This window comes from Atractosteus spatula, chromosome 13, assembly GCF_055471065.1.
Source record: "Atractosteus spatula isolate fAtrSpa1 chromosome 13, fAtrSpa1.hap1, whole genome shotgun sequence".
Classification (NCBI taxonomy): Eukaryota; Metazoa; Chordata; class Actinopteri; order Semionotiformes; family Lepisosteidae; genus Atractosteus; species Atractosteus spatula.
In genome coordinates, this window is record NC_142718.1 from 22,266,206 (window position 1) to 22,282,539 (window position 16,334).

Sequence of the window (16,334 nt, forward strand, 5' to 3'; positions counted from 1 at the left end):
TTCTACACTGAACCACACTTGACTTTATCAAACTGAATCGCCTCACGTTGCGTTTACAACATAATAACTGTCTAATTGCTCTAAAAACGATATTTTATTCCGTCAATTTACACACACCTAGTAGGAAGATGGATACGGTAGCCACGTCTGCTAAATCTAACCCTTCTTTGCAAAACAAATCAAATCGAACGATCGGTATCTTTCAATGCAACAATGTCAGCTGAGTTTCGTTACTCTCGATTACTACATTGCTCTAACATAGTCAGATAACGCTTCAGAAGCCTAATACACACAGACGACATCTTCCATTTTCAAATTATCCTGCCTCCAAGTTAGCGGAAACCCAGCCCCCAAATGTGCGCCTGTGCGCCTTCGCCGTATTTTATTTTGCCATTGGTAAAGGGGAATGTCAGTCACTCGGATCTTGCCCCTCCACTTCCGAGTGGTGAGATTTTTTTTGAGTGAGCAAAACTACAGACAACAACATCATTGGAGTGGGGGAGGATTGGTGGTTTCATTTACGTTTTACACTGATTATTTTCCTTAAAGAAGACATTATTTTATTAGGCGATTATGTAAGTAGAAACTTTTAGTAGAAAAGTAGGAATGTGCACGATTATATATTTTGAAGTTTACTCGTGCTTTCAGCGGTGACCTAGATTTTTCTGGAGTAGTAAAATTCAACTGGTGTTGCAGTTAAGTGTCTCTTTGGTGAAAAACGCAGCCTAGAAAACGTAGTCTAATGGGTCACGAAATATGTTTCTTTAATTATAACTGATTATAACTCGATACGGGGACCTGTTCGGTTAGGAGAGATACGTTTTGTAAACTATATGTGGTTGCATCAAGTAAGCGTGTGTTTTTTATTGTGAAGGACACGCTGGAACAATCTGAAAACGGTTTACTGTTACGTGCAAGTAGATTAGATTAAAATTAGTTGTTTTTTTGTGTCTTGTGTTTTAATGATCTTGCTGTCCTTATTGTAAAATGGGTTGCCTGCGTTCTGTTTGACATATATTTTAGTTCGTTATTAAGGTGGGCAAGCTTACATGAACTTTGAACCACCTAAACGCATTTTGTAACCTGCGTGATTAAGGGGCTAACAACAACATCATTCTGTTTTATTCTCTTTACCGTGATCTACGGTTTTCAGAACGAATAGCTTTAATTCCACTATCCTGGTGCTCTGGTTCTGTTTCTTTGTTTTGTATACAGTGTGACAACAATAAAGGACTGGAGATAACCGTCCGCCAGTGCTTGATTTGCATAAATGCTTTACTAGCTCTGCCTTATAGTCTGATTTACGTGCGCGAGTAGCTTTACAGTTAAATGCGATTATTATCTGAAGAGCACAAGCACGCCAGTTGCCTTTCTCTTTATATCTCCGAGAAAAAATTGAAAAAAACATAAAGTGCTATCTTGAGTTTGCAGAATCTGCGTAGTTATGCAACCTTGAACTGTATAACAACAACCAGACAATATCAGTAACGCATTCCGACTTGTGGAATCTAAATTTCAGTTGGGATAGAGGTGGAAAAAAAACAGTTATTAAACATTTTGGCAAATCTTCAGTGCAATAAAACACGTGGTCGATTACCCATTGCTTTGCCATTGTGAAACAACGCGAGCAAAACCCGATTTCAAGGGGAGAGTTCGCACCATTATTTGGGATTCTTAATAATAGTTATATTAAACGAAGGACAACGTTCGGAGGAGTTTATACTCTTTCACTGCAAATATATGTGCTTTCTTACTTTTCCTAAAACACGCTTTGCTTTGTTTTCCTCTATAGGAATTTGTCAATGAAGAAAAGCTTCAATAAACGTTTTTTTATTAACATAAATTCCTAATGGGCAGTAGCATTGCTGAAGTACTAGTATTAGTTTATTATAGCAAAATAACCTTGACTGCACGGAGTTTAGACTTTTGCCTTCGCTGGGGTTTTTTCACTTAAGCTCTTGGTTAGATAGCTATATAACTAGTAAGTACAGGAAATAATTAATGTTTATACTTGTCATTAGACTTCGAGGTGTTTTATAAGTAATAATTTTTAGTCTAATTAGTCTAATAATTTAAACTAATTTTTTAACCATTATTTCAGTCCCTCAGCATATGAAGGTCGATGTAGTATCTTCAAAAGCCAGTTATTAAAACAGTCAACCCAATCTTGTACCTTAATTCTACCCGTTAGTCGTTTATTTGCTTAATCACCGGTCCTTTTAATTGTATAGTATCACAATGCTATAGTAAATTAAAAGCATTGGGAAGATGGGTATTTGTGTCAACAGAATTGTTTCTCTTTTATTGAAGAGATGAAGGTGGCATGGTGTCGCAGTGATTAGCATTGGTGCCTTACAGCACTGGGACCCTGGGACCAGTTACGGACCTGGGGTGGTGTCTGTGTGGAGTTTGTATGTTCCATCCAGATTTTTGTGGGTTTCATCCAGGTGCTGGGGTTTCCTCCCGCAGATCAAAGACATACTAATAGATTAATTGGCTTCTGGCGAAACTTGCCCTGGAGTGAATATGTGTGTCTGTGTTTGTTTCTGTGTGCCCTGTGATGGATTGATGTCTCATCCAGGGTGTACCCTGCCTTACAGCCTTTGCTTGTCGGTACAGGCTCTGGCTCACTCATGACCCTGGATTGGAAGAAGTGATTAGAAAATGGATGGATGAAGAGATGGAAAAATTGTATATTTGGAAGGAGAGCTGATTATACTGCAGTGACCTGTAGAAAAACAGTGTGTACCGTGGGGAAAAAAAAATAAGAACAGTTTGCAAGGACCATTAACATGAACAATTTTCACTGTAGTTCAATGAAAGAAAGTGTCCAGTGTGCTATATGTTGCTGTTAACTTTAGTTAGTGTCAGTTGGTGTACTGTTTTCATTTAATTTTGCGTTGCAAAAATCTACCCATACGAAGAAACACTTCTTTCAGCATCCCTGTAATGAAAAATTGTGAAATATCTTTAAGGTCTTCCGGTTATGAATGTTTAACCCAAATTTCAAGTGTCAAGCAAGTATATTACACTGCTGTTTTTACTGTTGTATATTGATCTGTATACTTCAAGGCCAGAAAAAGAATGGAATGGTTTCCACATCCAAACTGCACGCTTGTTTTGGGTCTAGGTTGAAGTATGCAGTCAATTTTTAACTAATATCAAGGCTGTAACACAAATTTTAGAACCATACCATGAAACAGAGGAATTAGTAATATTAATTTATTAATTCCTCAGTTTTATGGTATGTTTCGTGGAATCTGAAGCCACTATATTAAATAAATCAGACTCCTAGATTGCATTGCAATGTAGGTAACTGTAATGTTAATGAAAGTGTATTGTGCTAAGTTATATAATGGTACTGTATGTTATGCTATTTAAAAATATTGCCACACTATAACCAAGGAAGAGAAAGTCAATAAACGTTTGTTGCTTCGGTAGCAGTTTAAATCTAAAAGAATTTTGGGGGTTCAAAAGATCTGAAAGCAAAAGAAGGTTCTCTGTGTATTAATAATTGAAAGTATTCAGAATTGTGGGGTGGAAAACATTTACCCCTTGCCCTCAGACATTTTGGTCAGTGAACTAAAGGGTATATTGTATGGCTTGGACTATGCAGCAGTACAACATTTTGCAGTACAAAAGATTAACACAATAAAAGCTTTTTTGTCTACAACACGGTCTTCAAATTCAACTAGTCTATAGTCTAAAGCTCTTTTCACTATTATTTGCGAGTTCAGAGAATTCCAAAGTCGTTATAGAGAACTGTTTAATAAATCAAAATTACAGCGGTCTTTTATTTGACTTTTGCCTTTTGCAGATCAAAATGAATGTAGGAGTTGCTCACAGTGAAGTGAACCCCAACACAAGAGTGATGAACAGTCGGGGAATCTGGCTGACATATGCCCTTGGTGTTGGAATGCTTCACATTGTGCTACTCAGCATTCCTTTCTTCAGTGTACCAGTAGTGTGGACCCTAACAAATGTGATACACAATTTGGTAAGTCTAACTTCAGTGCTTTAACCTTCTGGTTTGTTAAAACACACACACACACACACACACACACACACACACACACAACCTTGAATATATTAAATTAATGGTGTACTTTAGTCTTTTATTGTCACTGTTTTACTTCATTTTAAGGAAGCACATTAGTGTAGTGTTTGCTGGTACAGCCTCTGTTTTGCCTGCTCCCCTGAACTGGATGAAGCAGTTTGAAGATGGATGGATGTATTGGTTTAGTAGTGTATTGTATAAGACCTAATGTGATAAGAGTCCTTAAAAGGAAGTTGATTTGTCCAGTTTTTAGTAATTCAATAGAAAACGGTAGGAAGTTAAGTCACTTCCTCTGGGACTAACATGAGTATGTAATTGTGACTATATAAAGGTGGATGTCTTTGTCTTATCCTTTAGTATTTATCTTCCTGCTTATGTGACCTTAATGCTGTCTACAGGGCATGTGCTACAAACCTGTGTCATTTTATGCCAAGTGAAATCCTTGTTGTTTTTATCTTGAGAGTAATGTGGTGCAGCTGTTGCTGTGGAACAAAGGATATTTCCTCAATACATTAACACCATTGTTAGGAATTTGTCATTTTTAAAACATCAAGGTTAACTCCTGCAACTTTGCATGACATGCAACATATACCAAACATATTTAACTCTCATTCTCACGGGGGCAAATACAATTTGATCTGCGCAATGTGGTGTTGTAAAACTGAAATTGAAGGACACATTTACTGGTGTATTGATGTTCCAAACAAAATACAATCTCGACACAATTCTAGTAAACTTTTCATAGTTAGTGGCATAAAATGCACCAAAAGTAAAAAAAAATACTGAATATTTCTGGAAAGGCCTAGCATTTCTATGTACAGTATTAGTCATTATTTACTTGGGGGAAAAAAGTCAAATAAAATGTATTGCAGACAGTATGCTTTTATTTGTGGTAACATCCACTTACATATTGACTCAATATTTAAAATATGTTGAGTGCTCTTCCTTTGACGTAAACCAGTACTGTTCAAAATGACTTTACAAATGTATAACCAAGATAAAAAATAACCTAAAAAGACCCCCTTCCTTTTAGGAATGAGGCTTAAGGAGAGAGATTGTTTCGGTTGTAGTCCTTATCTCTGGCTGGCTATCAGGATGACTACAATTGTCACTTTAAATTTCTGTCCTACAGCAGAGTTGTCATTAACTTCCTTCTCTTTCTTATCACAGTTCAGGAAATATGCAAGATTAATGCTGTTATTTTTCAGCCTTGTCTGGTTTCTGAGTTGTTTGTAAATTTAATTACAGAAATTGATTATACCTTTTTTCCTCATGTACCATATTTTCCTAATAACACCCCTTTCTGATAACTTCTTAAATTAGATTAAATTTTTCTTGACTAAGGCAGTCAAGTTGCAGTAAAGTCCACTTCAGGGTTAATCTGTATCAAGCAATCTTACAAGACTTGACCATTGAGGACTTGCAGACAAGATTCTCAGGACTAATGCGCATGGAAATTGATTCTTCCCACTTGATTATCCATATTTGAGATGGTGGTAGAGTAGCCAGAATTTTCAGAAAGTAAGCTATACTGTACATGTAGTGGGGATATAGTAATAATCTTGTAGAATACTAATGCTGTCTTCCAAATTTGCAATCAAGTGAACTTGTCAAACAAGAAAAGAATAACTGTTCAGAAATTATATCTCCTCCATATTTCTTGAATTTATTCACCTCTTTCCCTTTCCTGTAGTGCGTTGGAGTTTTTCTTTCCAGATTGAAAATGTAACTGACCTGCTTGAAATCTTTATTTTTAGGGGATGTACGTGTTTCTGCATGCAGTTAAAGGCACACCATTTGAGACACCAGATCAGGGTAAAGCCAGGTTACTTACACACTGGGAGCAGCTGGACTACGGAGTGCAGTTCACATCCTCAAGAAAGTTCTTCACCATCTCACCAATAATACTGTAAGATGTTTTTTTTTAATTCATAGCATACTTCTGCTTTTGAATTAGATCTCAACTGAATGAATCTTTTTTTTTTTATCTGACCAGTTCTTGAATGATTGATTTTACTTAAAATTCCAAGTACTTTTTAATACACAAAACAAAAATAGTATTAACTCTGGCTCCAGCACTGCTGGGCTGACATACATTTTGTGTGAATTGTAGGGTGTAGGGTTACCCCAAAGTAGTAGGGGTTATAAATAATTTTATTTTTTTTAAACAGGGATCAGTCTCGGGCATGGACTTGTTCTGTTGCAGCCACTATACAGTTAACTATAGCCTCTTTCTAAGGTTACTTTATTGCATATTTAACTCACTCTAGACTTAACAGCTGATGGTTTACATGTAACTGTTAAAAGAAGAGCAGACATAATTGACTAAACAAAAATAGAATTGTCATCGGATGATCTTTCTCACTGTTAATTTGAATAACTGATTTTAGTATTTTCTTCTGGATGCAATCATGTAATCAAGAAAAAAGGCTTCAGAGTGATTTCTTTAAAACTAATGAGTTTTTCTGACTTTTTGCCTTTTCTTTAATTTTACAGATATTTTCTGGCCAGCTTCTACACAAAGTATGATCCAGCACACTTTATTATAAACACAGCTTCTCTTTTAAGCGTGCTTATCCCAAAATTGCCGCAGTTACATGGAGTCCGAATCTTTGGCATCAACAAATATTAAACTGGAGTGTCTGAAAGTTGCCATTTTGTGACCAATGCTCCAATAAGATATTGTTTTTACATGGCGAGATGAATTGGTAACCTGCTGTACATTGTACCCCAGTAGTGTGTACTAAGCAGTTTTGTACAGTGTCTAATTGCCACTTTCATTCTTTAAATGCATTTGGAAAAAAACATGTCAGGGACTTTGTAAGAGGCAAATGCATTACTGCACTTACATGTGCATTACTAACTTAAATGACTATTTAACGCTGGATTTCCTCAAAGAACTGGGCAGGCCCCGTTCTTAGACTTGAAGCATTTTCATGAAGTGTAGTGTTTGTTGCTTGGGGTCTTTGCCCACTGCATCCAGAATGGTGCTGGTACTGAAGAATCCATTCAGATTTATCTTTGAGAGAGGCACTCTGCCCACAAGCGACGGAAAATATACTTTTTACAGATCATTTGTTCATTTGAATAAGGGCCTGTGATTCAACTTAAGATGATGCTGTTTTTATTTAATGTTGTTACTTTGCTCATTAGGGCTTAAATTATGGAGGAAACAATTTGTTTTGCATGTTTTTTTTTTTCACTGACTGAATCGTCTGTACACATTGTTAGAAAATTTAAAAAATACATTTTCTGTCTACAGAACAATGTAAACAAATTTTTAGTTTTGTGTAAGACTTAAGTTTCAATTCTTAAGGGTGAACTTGAATTCAAGATTTCTTTTAAAGCACTGTTCTTTCTGAAGACTTTAACTGAAAATGTTGTATTTTTGAAACTTATGTGGCTGTATGTTTGTAAGACATGTTTATGGACCTTTTTAAAGCTCTTCGTTATTGCTGAGGCAGCTAGCCCTTGCAGGTCTGCTCATCCAAGGTGTTCTTGGAGCTTTTCAACAGCCTGTTTACTTATGACAATAAAATCATTTGTGCCCTTCAAGAAATTAGTGCATTTCTTTGTTTATGGTAAAGCTCTGCTGAATATGGACTCATTACATAAAATATGGCATCCAAAGATGGTTATGAATAATTTTATTTTTGTAAAGAGGCATCAATCTCAGGCACTTGGATTTGTTCTGTTAAGAGTCACTATACATTTAAGAACAGCCTCTTTCTAAGGTTACTTAGAAAAGAAAACTTAGTAAAACAGTTTCTGTTAAAACAAAATAAGTAACAGTTAAAGATTATTTTAGTTCTAAATAAATCATTATTCTAAGAGACAAAAAAAGAAACTTGCACATTCATACATTTGAAAAAGAACATAACTTCAATTGGGTCCATACCAAAGGGCTTAAAAATGAGTTACTAAAAATGTTTCATCGTTAAAAATTACAGTGGCATGACTTCACAGCAGTAACACATCCTACCTAGCAATCTTAGACCTGTTTTTAGTGCCATCTGCATCTCTCTATATGATTTAACAGAAATGTGAAAGTTGTGAACTCAAATCTAGCACAGAATTGGTTACAGTGTCTCCAAAACCAAATCCATATCCAGTGAGTCTACTGGAACATGATTTAATTGATGCAATGTAGTGAGCTTCACACAATCCTGTTCCATAATTCCTTTAAAAACTTCAAAACGGTGATTCAGATCTTTCTGGGTATGAATTTTGTATTTGGTTCCTAACGCTCCATCCAATGATGCAGTTCCATAGAAGACCCTCTGTATTCTAGAGTGAACCAGAGCCATTGCACACATTACGCATGGTTCTCTTGTTACATACAGATCATAACCAGTGCAAATGTATGGCAACCCACTCTCCTTTGACTGATCTGAGATATACATGTCCTTGGAGGGCAGACAGCTACTTTTAGCCTGATCTTTCGAGTTGTCTTCTTTGAAGAAACGACAGGCAGTGTACTTATCATAACTATAAGCCCCACCACCTTGGCCATGTGCCACAAGGTCAATGCACACCATAACAGCATGAAGCAAAGGGTGAGGACTATTCCTGCAGTCATGGCCCACGGCAAGGACTCTCTCCTCCTCTGGATCAACAACAACAGCACCTACAGCTTCCATGCCTTCTCCTTGTCCGATTTTTGCTGCTGTAATAGCCAACTTCATGTACGACTCCATCTTTGTTTTCTGAGCAGCAGTAAACAGCTCCCCATTCAGTGCCACTGTAACCTGTTTGTCTTCATGGAAGGAAGTGGGCCAGTGTCTGCTGGCTTTTTCAAACTGAGGTCTAGTCAAAGGAGGACATGCTGGTATTTTCACTATAAATGGTTCACCTAAACCCCTGCTGTCCACAGTGGCATTAGACAAAAGAGCAGAGATGGACAGCTCTTGGTTTTTTCGACTGTGCCCAATATCTCTCGCCAGACACAAAATCATTTCCAAAGGATGTGGGCTTTCCTTGTCTTTGCATGCACGTACCCTCTTAATATGGTTCAGGCCTTGTAAGGGGTATATGGCACTCAGCTCCTTCACAAGACGAGAGGTTTCTCTCTTATCAAGAATAGGCACAGCATAGGCTTCCAGTAAGTCAATGTCTTGGGACTGCTCATCAGAAAGAACAGGTAAGATGGCCCAGGGCATCACTTCACCTTCTTCCGTTTTTCTGCGTTTGCACTGTGGTTCCATTAAAACCTGTCAAAACAAGGGATGCTTAAACTCTTAAGAAGCAGAAATGCAAAATGTTGGGCTAGGAAGCAGTACATTATGCTGAGTTCGCTGCCCTTCCTCCTTTATAAAATCCCGATATGAATATCTACAATCTGCCAAAGGGATTTTCTTTATAAGTAGACCCATTTCACGAGTGAGTCATGGACAAAGCCCATTTTTGCCTTAAATTTAAAAACAACACAACTGGGCTTATCATATTTTATATTCATGTTTATGTAAATACTCATATAAACTGATCTCATAAAAAATATCTAAAACTGCTGCATTTTACAAATGTAAGTTTACTTCAAATCGCGAGATCCTTTTTGTAAACTTCAGCAAATGTTATACAGCGGCTCACCGAATAAAACCTCATATTTTGTCATTGCTGTGTGTTCTCCTATATAGTTCCTGTTCTAAGTAGACACTAAAAATTCAACTTCTATAAAGTAATTTCATGCAAGACAAAAATGCTTATAATGTCCAATAAGCCCCAGTATAAGTTTATAAATATGCACACACAAAATCTTTAGTCTTAACGTCTTCAAATCTCAACTAAATCTAAAACGTTTTTTATTACAGATTCAATTAACACAAACATTATATTAAGTCTAAAGGGTAATAAAAAAGTTTCAATTTAAAGAATAAAATTTAATATGCAATTGATGTTCAGATGCTCCTACGAAGTACGAGTTTAAAAATTGTTTGTAGAAGCATTTTTCAGTTTTACCATTAACTTACCTATATACACCCTAAAAACAAAAAGCAATACCGACACGGATTCAACACAGAAAATCAAAAAGAGGTCATAATTTCAAAAAGTAGATGTATTTTTTGGCTACAATCCCTTTCACGTTCTCACTGTTACACGTGTATAAAGTGCCCTTCCGGCAACAATTGGTACACATCTTTGGTTCCTGTATAGTATTAATTTTTCGCTCCTAACTTTCCGATGATTTTTAGTTAAAAAAGAACCTATCATAAAATTACGTCGGATGGTCAATACATTTATTTTAAAATTCTAAAAACAGTACAGGCAACGCAAATGGAACGCACATTTCGGTGTTTGTTTCTAATGGGAAATATTTACATGGGGGACTAATTGCCGCTGGACGCATGAGAGGTTGTGAGGATTAATGGAATGAAGGATCGGTGAAAAGAAATAATCACGGTCGTATAAAAATTATGAGTTGCGTATGTTATGTTATGTAACTCATGTCACTGTTATCTTGTTTCGGTGCACGATTGTGTGGCTTGGCTTTTCAGAGAGCTACTGTTACTGAACCTCATCAATGGAAACTAAAAGAAGTGCTTTCTTGGGCTTCATACAGAACTACATGTATTCGTACGGTTAGCCACCATCGAGTTGTCTTAGGTGTAGAAACCAGCTGTGATGACACAGGAGCCGCCGTGATGGATGAGACGGGTTCAGTCCTCGGAGAATCTTTATATTCTCAGAAAGAAGTGCATTTGAAGTAGGTGCATCACCTTATTCTGACCTTGAAACAATTAACACAGGCTGTCAACTGAACAATTTCTCTTCTTCAAAAGTTGCCTAAAGAAGGGATTTTACGTATCTATTACCGATAGTATTACACATAAAAAACAAAATTGTTATTCATAAAATATGATAAAATGTTAATGGAAACAATAATTTCCACTATAATTTTTATGTAATGTTTTTCTATTTAAACTAAGCTTATATATAAACCATTACCAATTCTCAACTCTTGCATAGAGCACTGCTTGCTTGTATGCCTAACTTTTCTGGTTCTCCTTTTTCTCACTTTCTGCAGCTCGCTTCCTGCACGTCATACTCAAGTGGCATCACATATAAAATCCATCTTCTGTTTGCTGTCCCCATTCCATTCATTTTCTAACTGCTTCTTGTGATCCAGGGTCACAGGGGAGTCTGAGCCTATCCAGGCAAGCAACAAACACAACACATGGTACACCCTGGACGAGATGCCAGTCCAATGGACAGACACAAACACACACATGCACATTAGTGTCAATATACACAGAATCCAATTAACCTGTCAGTATTCCGAGGAAACTGGATCACCTACAGGGAAACTTCGTGAACATAGGGAGAACATACAGACTCCACATAGATAGCACCACATGTCCAGAATTGGATCCAGGGTCCCAGCTCTGCGAGGCAGCAATGCTAACCTCTGCTCCACTGTGGTGTCCTTGTCTCCACTCATTTCCTTTGTTTTATTGCACTTCTGTTTCTCTGCTCTATGACCCTTCATGCTTATAACATTAGAAATGATTTCCTGACATCCAGAGCACTACAGTTACACCAGTTACTGTACCAACCAGACCTAGTGGTCTTAATAATTTCTGACACACATCAACTTTGCCTTTTCTTGTGAAATATTAGAACATGCTCTTGCAGTGCAACTGGTGGTCTCACTGTAAATTTTACAAACTTTTTCTGTCTGGATTTAAAAAACGATATACAGTAGCATTGAAACTGTTGTTGTTAAATATTCTTATTCTTTCTTCATGGCTATTGATTTTGGATGATCTTAATTCTTTTAGACGTAGCGGATTAATTCTTTCCTTGCTAAGCTTTGAATTTTTCTCTTGGTGGTTTTAGATCTCATGTTTGGTTGGTTAGTCTGGTGTTCCACAGGAATGGAGATGAATTAGAATTAGAAATGAGCCATTTCCTGTTTAATATGTATATGCTTACTCTCAGTCAAACATTAAAATTACATGGTTTGAATTACCATTTCTATGCAGAATATAATTCATTTTATGTCCAGACTAATCCTGATACCAAGTTTCAGTACTCTCCAATTACATTTAGATGCAACAAAATGTTTTGCATCATAATTGTGAAAAGACAGAGGTTATTGTTCCCATCAGGTACATAAAACCAGTGCTGTAACAATTTCAGTTGACAGCACTATGCTTGAGTTTCACGCAAGATTTTGATGGGGATCCTTAACTCTGGATGGACTTTGAAACCTCATGGGCAGAATACTGTGTAAATGTCTGGGTTTTTTTAGAAAAATTGCCAGGCTACATTCTGTGCCGTGTGTGTCTGTAACTGGTTCATGTGTTTGTACGTGCAAAGATTGGAGTATTGCAAAGCCTTGCACAGAAGAGTCTCTATACCTACAAGGATATTACAGCATATTTGGAAATATCTATGTCACACATGTCCCCATCACACAAGTATGGTTTTAAAATCCAGGTTTCAAGATGATTTTAAAATTCTTCTTACTCACAGTCAATGATGTACATGGTATAACTAGTCAGCATCTAGGCAATATGTTATCTGTTCGCTCCCCTCAACGCAACCTTCACCCAGGAGATTCTGGTTTACTGTGTGTCTACACTCTGTGGGTGACAGGACCTTCTATGGCTCCTAAGCTCTGGACCACTATCTTAAAAGACATCAGTGACTGACCCACATTGGGTGCTTTTTAATCCAGCCTGAGCACCATTTAATAGAAACACATTTTGTGATGTTTTATGTCCTTTTTTTTGTTTTTCACATTTGCTTTTATGCTTTTTTGCCAATTTTTGTAAAGTGCTTTGAGATGATTACCTTTATAGACTCTATATAATATCATTTTATTCTCACTATATAATTACATATACACCATAACAAGACTTTGTAAATCAGAATTTTTTAAAATACAAATTCACCTTCCCCCTCATTTCTTACTTCAGATTTCCTTTCTGTATTAAATATGGTTTACAGGTCAAAACTGTGGTGTAACAATATGTGCAATTATCTGTAATAGTGCTATCATTTGTATGCATGTGTATATTTTGCTTTAGAACAGGTGGGATAATTCCAACAGTGGCCCAAAGACTGCACAGGGAACACATAACGACAGTGATCCAGCAGGCCTTGGCCATGAGTGGAGTTACACCAAACGAGCTGTCTGCTGTTGCAACCACAGTAAAACCGGGTCTAGCACTGAGCCTCGGGGTGGGCCTGGAGTACAGTCTGAAATTCGTACGGCAGTATAAAAAGCCATTCATCCCAATCCACCACATGGAAGCCCATGCACTGACTGTCAGAATGATTCACTCTGTCCAGTTCCCATTCCTCGTGCTCCTGGTGTCTGGGGGTCACTGTCTACTGGCAGTGGCTAAAGGAATCGATGACTTTCTTCTCCTGGGACAGTCACTGGATGAAGCGCCAGGAGACACTTTAGATAAAGTACGTAAGAATTTTTAATGTGCTCTCAGAAAGGGTCTGTTGAGGATTTTTTGAGCATTTTGTAAATGGTTTCAAAACTGTAAGTCCACTTACCTGCACTGATGAACAGCTCAAATATTTCAAAAGTATGCAGTATTAATGGCAAATATAAAAAACGTTCATCTTTGTGTTTGTGAGGGGTCTGTCTGGGTGTTCTCCATTGTAGTTTTTCTGTGTTATTGGAAGGAAGATGAAGCATGGGTGGCCCCTGTACATTACTGTTGTGAACAAACATTTGTACTTAAGAATTTCATATTTTGCTTATCATTCATCGCTGCTCCTTTGTTGACATATTTATTTATAAAAGCTCAAATAGGTAGCTGCGTCAGCATGCGCAAGTTGCAAAGGAAAAGGTAAAGGTTTATTCCATGCTGAAGGGAAAAGAAAAGAGCATATTTATTTATACAATAGTAGAAGTACGCAGAACAATATCTGTATGTTTTTTCACGTTTTTGTTTTCTTTTGTCTGTTTTGGTTATGTTTGTACCCTGACTCTATTCCTATACACATTGCTAAAACATTCATAAATTATTAACTAAACTGAATAACTCAGTTGTCATTGACAGGTAGCAAGAAGACTATCCCTCATCAAACACCCAGAGTGCTCCACTTTAAGTGGCGGCCAGGCCATTGAGCATTTGGCCAAACAGGGCGACAGGCTAAAGTTTTACTTGAAGTCACCCATGGGGCAACATTTGGACTGCAACTTTTCCTTTGCGGGTCTTCGGAACCAAGTGACTCAGGTCATTATCAAAAAGGAAGAGGGGGAAGGTAAGTGAGGTTTTCTTTGTGGTAAACCTGAGATTTCTCAAGTTTGTTAAAGATGTCTAGTTTATGCCACCTCTTAGTTGAATTAGTAGCGGGAGAGGTTACTCCTGCTGTGGATGTTCAACTACATCCTATTTGAAAAGCAGAACAAGGCTTCTGTCCCTGACAGGTGTTAAACAGATGTGTCTTTATTGCAGGTGTACAAATGGGTCAGATGTTGTCCTGTGCTAATGACATTGCTGCAGCAGTGCAGCACACTGTGGCTTCCCATATCGCAAAGCGCACCCATCGTGCGATACTGTTCTGTAAAGCCAAGGGACTGTTGCCCCAAAACAACCCCACTCTGGTGAGTTTGTGGAATATACTTATTATAAAGAAGAACAGACCTAGATATGTTCAAAGAACAACAAATAATAATAAATTGGGGGTTCAGCAATTTAAAAAAATCATAGGTGTCCGACAAAGTATACAGTATAAGTACTATATGTTGTCTTCTTAGCAGTACTTTGTATAGACAGAAAACATAACTGCAGTGATGTTACGGTATCTAAAAGCAATGAGTGTGTTTAGTTAAAAGCTCCTCATAAAAAATGTGCATTCTTTGTTCTTCATTCCTGTTAAGGTGTAACAAACATTCTCTTTGAAATGCATCTGATATCTGGTTATCAGATATGAAGGCCAATATATGTCTTAATGACTCTGATAACTATTGTTTATAGAGTGAATCTGACTGCTCATAACATTTCATATTGCAGGTTGTCTCTGGAGGAGTTGCAAGCAATCAGTATATCAGAAAGACTTTGAAAATTGTTACGGATGCAACTGATTTGACTTTGCTCTGTCCACCCTCAAAATTCTGCACAGACAACGGTGTCATGATTGCATGGTGAGGAGCCCAGAAGGTCTGTTTGCCTATTTGTGGCAAGTTTGCCTTTTGACTAAGTTATTTGTGAGGATTATTGTGGCAAACAAATTTTATATGAGTAAATCACACTGAGAACACCACAGGCAAAATAATATAGTGAGATTATGAAATAATAGAGCACAGATTTAGATGATCTGTCCTAAATCACTTCATCTGACTAAACTGCAGGTACGCCAGTGGAACATGGAAGTGAGGCTATAATATTCTCCGATATCAATTACAGTATTTCCTAATGTTGGCTTTTAGATTAAATTATTTTGTACTGCTCTACCTAGAGCCTGAGTAAATATTGTTGTTTTTTAGGAATGGAATAGAGAGACTCCGAGAGGGAAAAGGAATATTAAATCATATTGAACACATCTGCTATGAGCCAAAGTAAGTCACAAAGCTTTACATAAATTCCAATAAAAAGCAGATTGAAGAAAATGGAAGAATCATTTTTCATCAAATGTTTAAAGACATGGCTAACTGATTCCTGAGCAGAATAAACTAAATGTCATATAAAGTTTAAGGAAATCTGTATTTAGAATATAAACACTTGATGTTTAATACTTTGCTGTTTTATTACGGATGACCATCTAAAGCATATCCTTAACTCGTAAATAGTCATTCTTTAGGTCTAAGTGAGAATACCAGCCTAATGTATTGTGGTTCATGTGCTGCAGGGCTTCATTTGGGACTGACATTTCAGGACAAGTGAAGGAGGCAGCCATAAAGATTCCACGCTTGAAACTGAAGATAAGAGACTGAGCTGTTGTTTTTACATAAAACAAAACAAAAAAATCAGAAGTATTTTTCACTGGCAGATTTTGTAAGCATTCAAAACTGTCTGTACTATATGGCCCTTCAAATATGCTTTATTTTGTATATTAATGCTTCAATGTGCAATTTATGAATTCTAATTTGTACAAATTGTTGAAACATGTACTAGAAACACACATACAGATGGATTTATGGTTGTTTTGCAGTGCTTTTTAATAGTAGAATGTCTGTACTTAAAACTACATTTCTGTTTTGGGACATTATGTACAATAAAGTAGATTTTTTACACAGTCTGAGATTCAAGTTAACAATGAATACTTTTATATTTCTAAATATTTACTTTAAAAAATATGTGGTCCATGTGCT

At 36.9% G+C, this 16,334-nt stretch overlaps 4 protein-coding genes across 6 annotated transcripts in view; 2 read left to right on the forward strand and 2 right to left on the reverse strand.

Moving 5' to 3' along the window:
- The window catches only part of pms1 (PMS1 homolog 1, mismatch repair system component), a 34,048-nt gene extending 33,725 nt beyond the window's left edge, over nucleotides 1–323 (reverse strand). Inside the window, exon 1 of the mRNA XM_088931345.1 lies at nucleotides 118–323. The gene's annotated coding sequence lies outside the window, so the exon portion shown is untranslated. The remainder of the gene's footprint in view (nucleotides 1–117) is intronic.
- Nucleotides 324–442: 119 nt separating this feature from the next.
- On the forward strand, nucleotides 443–7,616 carry ormdl1 (ORMDL sphingolipid biosynthesis regulator 1). Its single transcript, XM_088931132.1, has 4 exons — nucleotides 443–575; nucleotides 3,818–3,997; nucleotides 5,815–5,966; nucleotides 6,554–7,616. Exons 2-4 carry the CDS (start codon nucleotides 3,824–3,826, stop codon nucleotides 6,687–6,689), a joined length of 462 nt encoding a protein of 153 aa, XP_088787258.1. The 5' UTR covers nucleotides 443–575; nucleotides 3,818–3,823; the 3' UTR covers nucleotides 6,690–7,616.
- A 71-nt stretch (nucleotides 7,617–7,687) lies between these two features.
- adat3 (adenosine deaminase tRNA specific 3) lies at nucleotides 7,688–10,178 on the reverse strand. The gene is made up of 2 exons (XM_088930661.1): nucleotides 10,024–10,178; nucleotides 7,688–9,267 (listed from the first exon to the last, which is right to left on the reverse strand). The coding sequence occupies exon 2, from the start codon at nucleotides 9,259–9,261 to the stop codon at nucleotides 8,137–8,139; it is 1,125 nt and encodes a 374-aa protein (XP_088786787.1). The 5' UTR covers nucleotides 9,262–9,267; nucleotides 10,024–10,178; the 3' UTR covers nucleotides 7,688–8,136.
- Nucleotides 10,179–10,369: 191 nt separating this feature from the next.
- On the forward strand, nucleotides 10,370–16,258 carry osgepl1 (O-sialoglycoprotein endopeptidase-like 1). 3 transcript variants are annotated; one of them, XM_088929847.1, is made up of 7 exons: nucleotides 10,370–10,757; nucleotides 13,087–13,474; nucleotides 14,080–14,284; nucleotides 14,479–14,627; nucleotides 15,037–15,167; nucleotides 15,510–15,581; nucleotides 15,872–16,258. In XM_088929847.1, the coding sequence occupies exons 1-7, from the start codon at nucleotides 10,498–10,500 to the stop codon at nucleotides 15,954–15,956; spliced, it is 1,290 nt and encodes a 429-aa protein (XP_088785973.1). In that variant the 5' UTR covers nucleotides 10,370–10,497; the 3' UTR covers nucleotides 15,957–16,258. The 3 variants fall into 3 exon arrangements, with proteins under 3 accessions (XP_088785973.1, XP_088785971.1, XP_088785974.1); XM_088929848.1 differs by having other exon boundaries at nucleotides 10,639–10,757; nucleotides 11,079–13,474; XM_088929845.1 differs by lacking the exon at nucleotides 15,872–16,258 and having other exon boundaries at nucleotides 10,389–10,757; nucleotides 15,037–15,183; nucleotides 15,510–15,527.
- The last annotated feature ends 76 nt before the right edge of the window (nucleotides 16,259–16,334 follow it).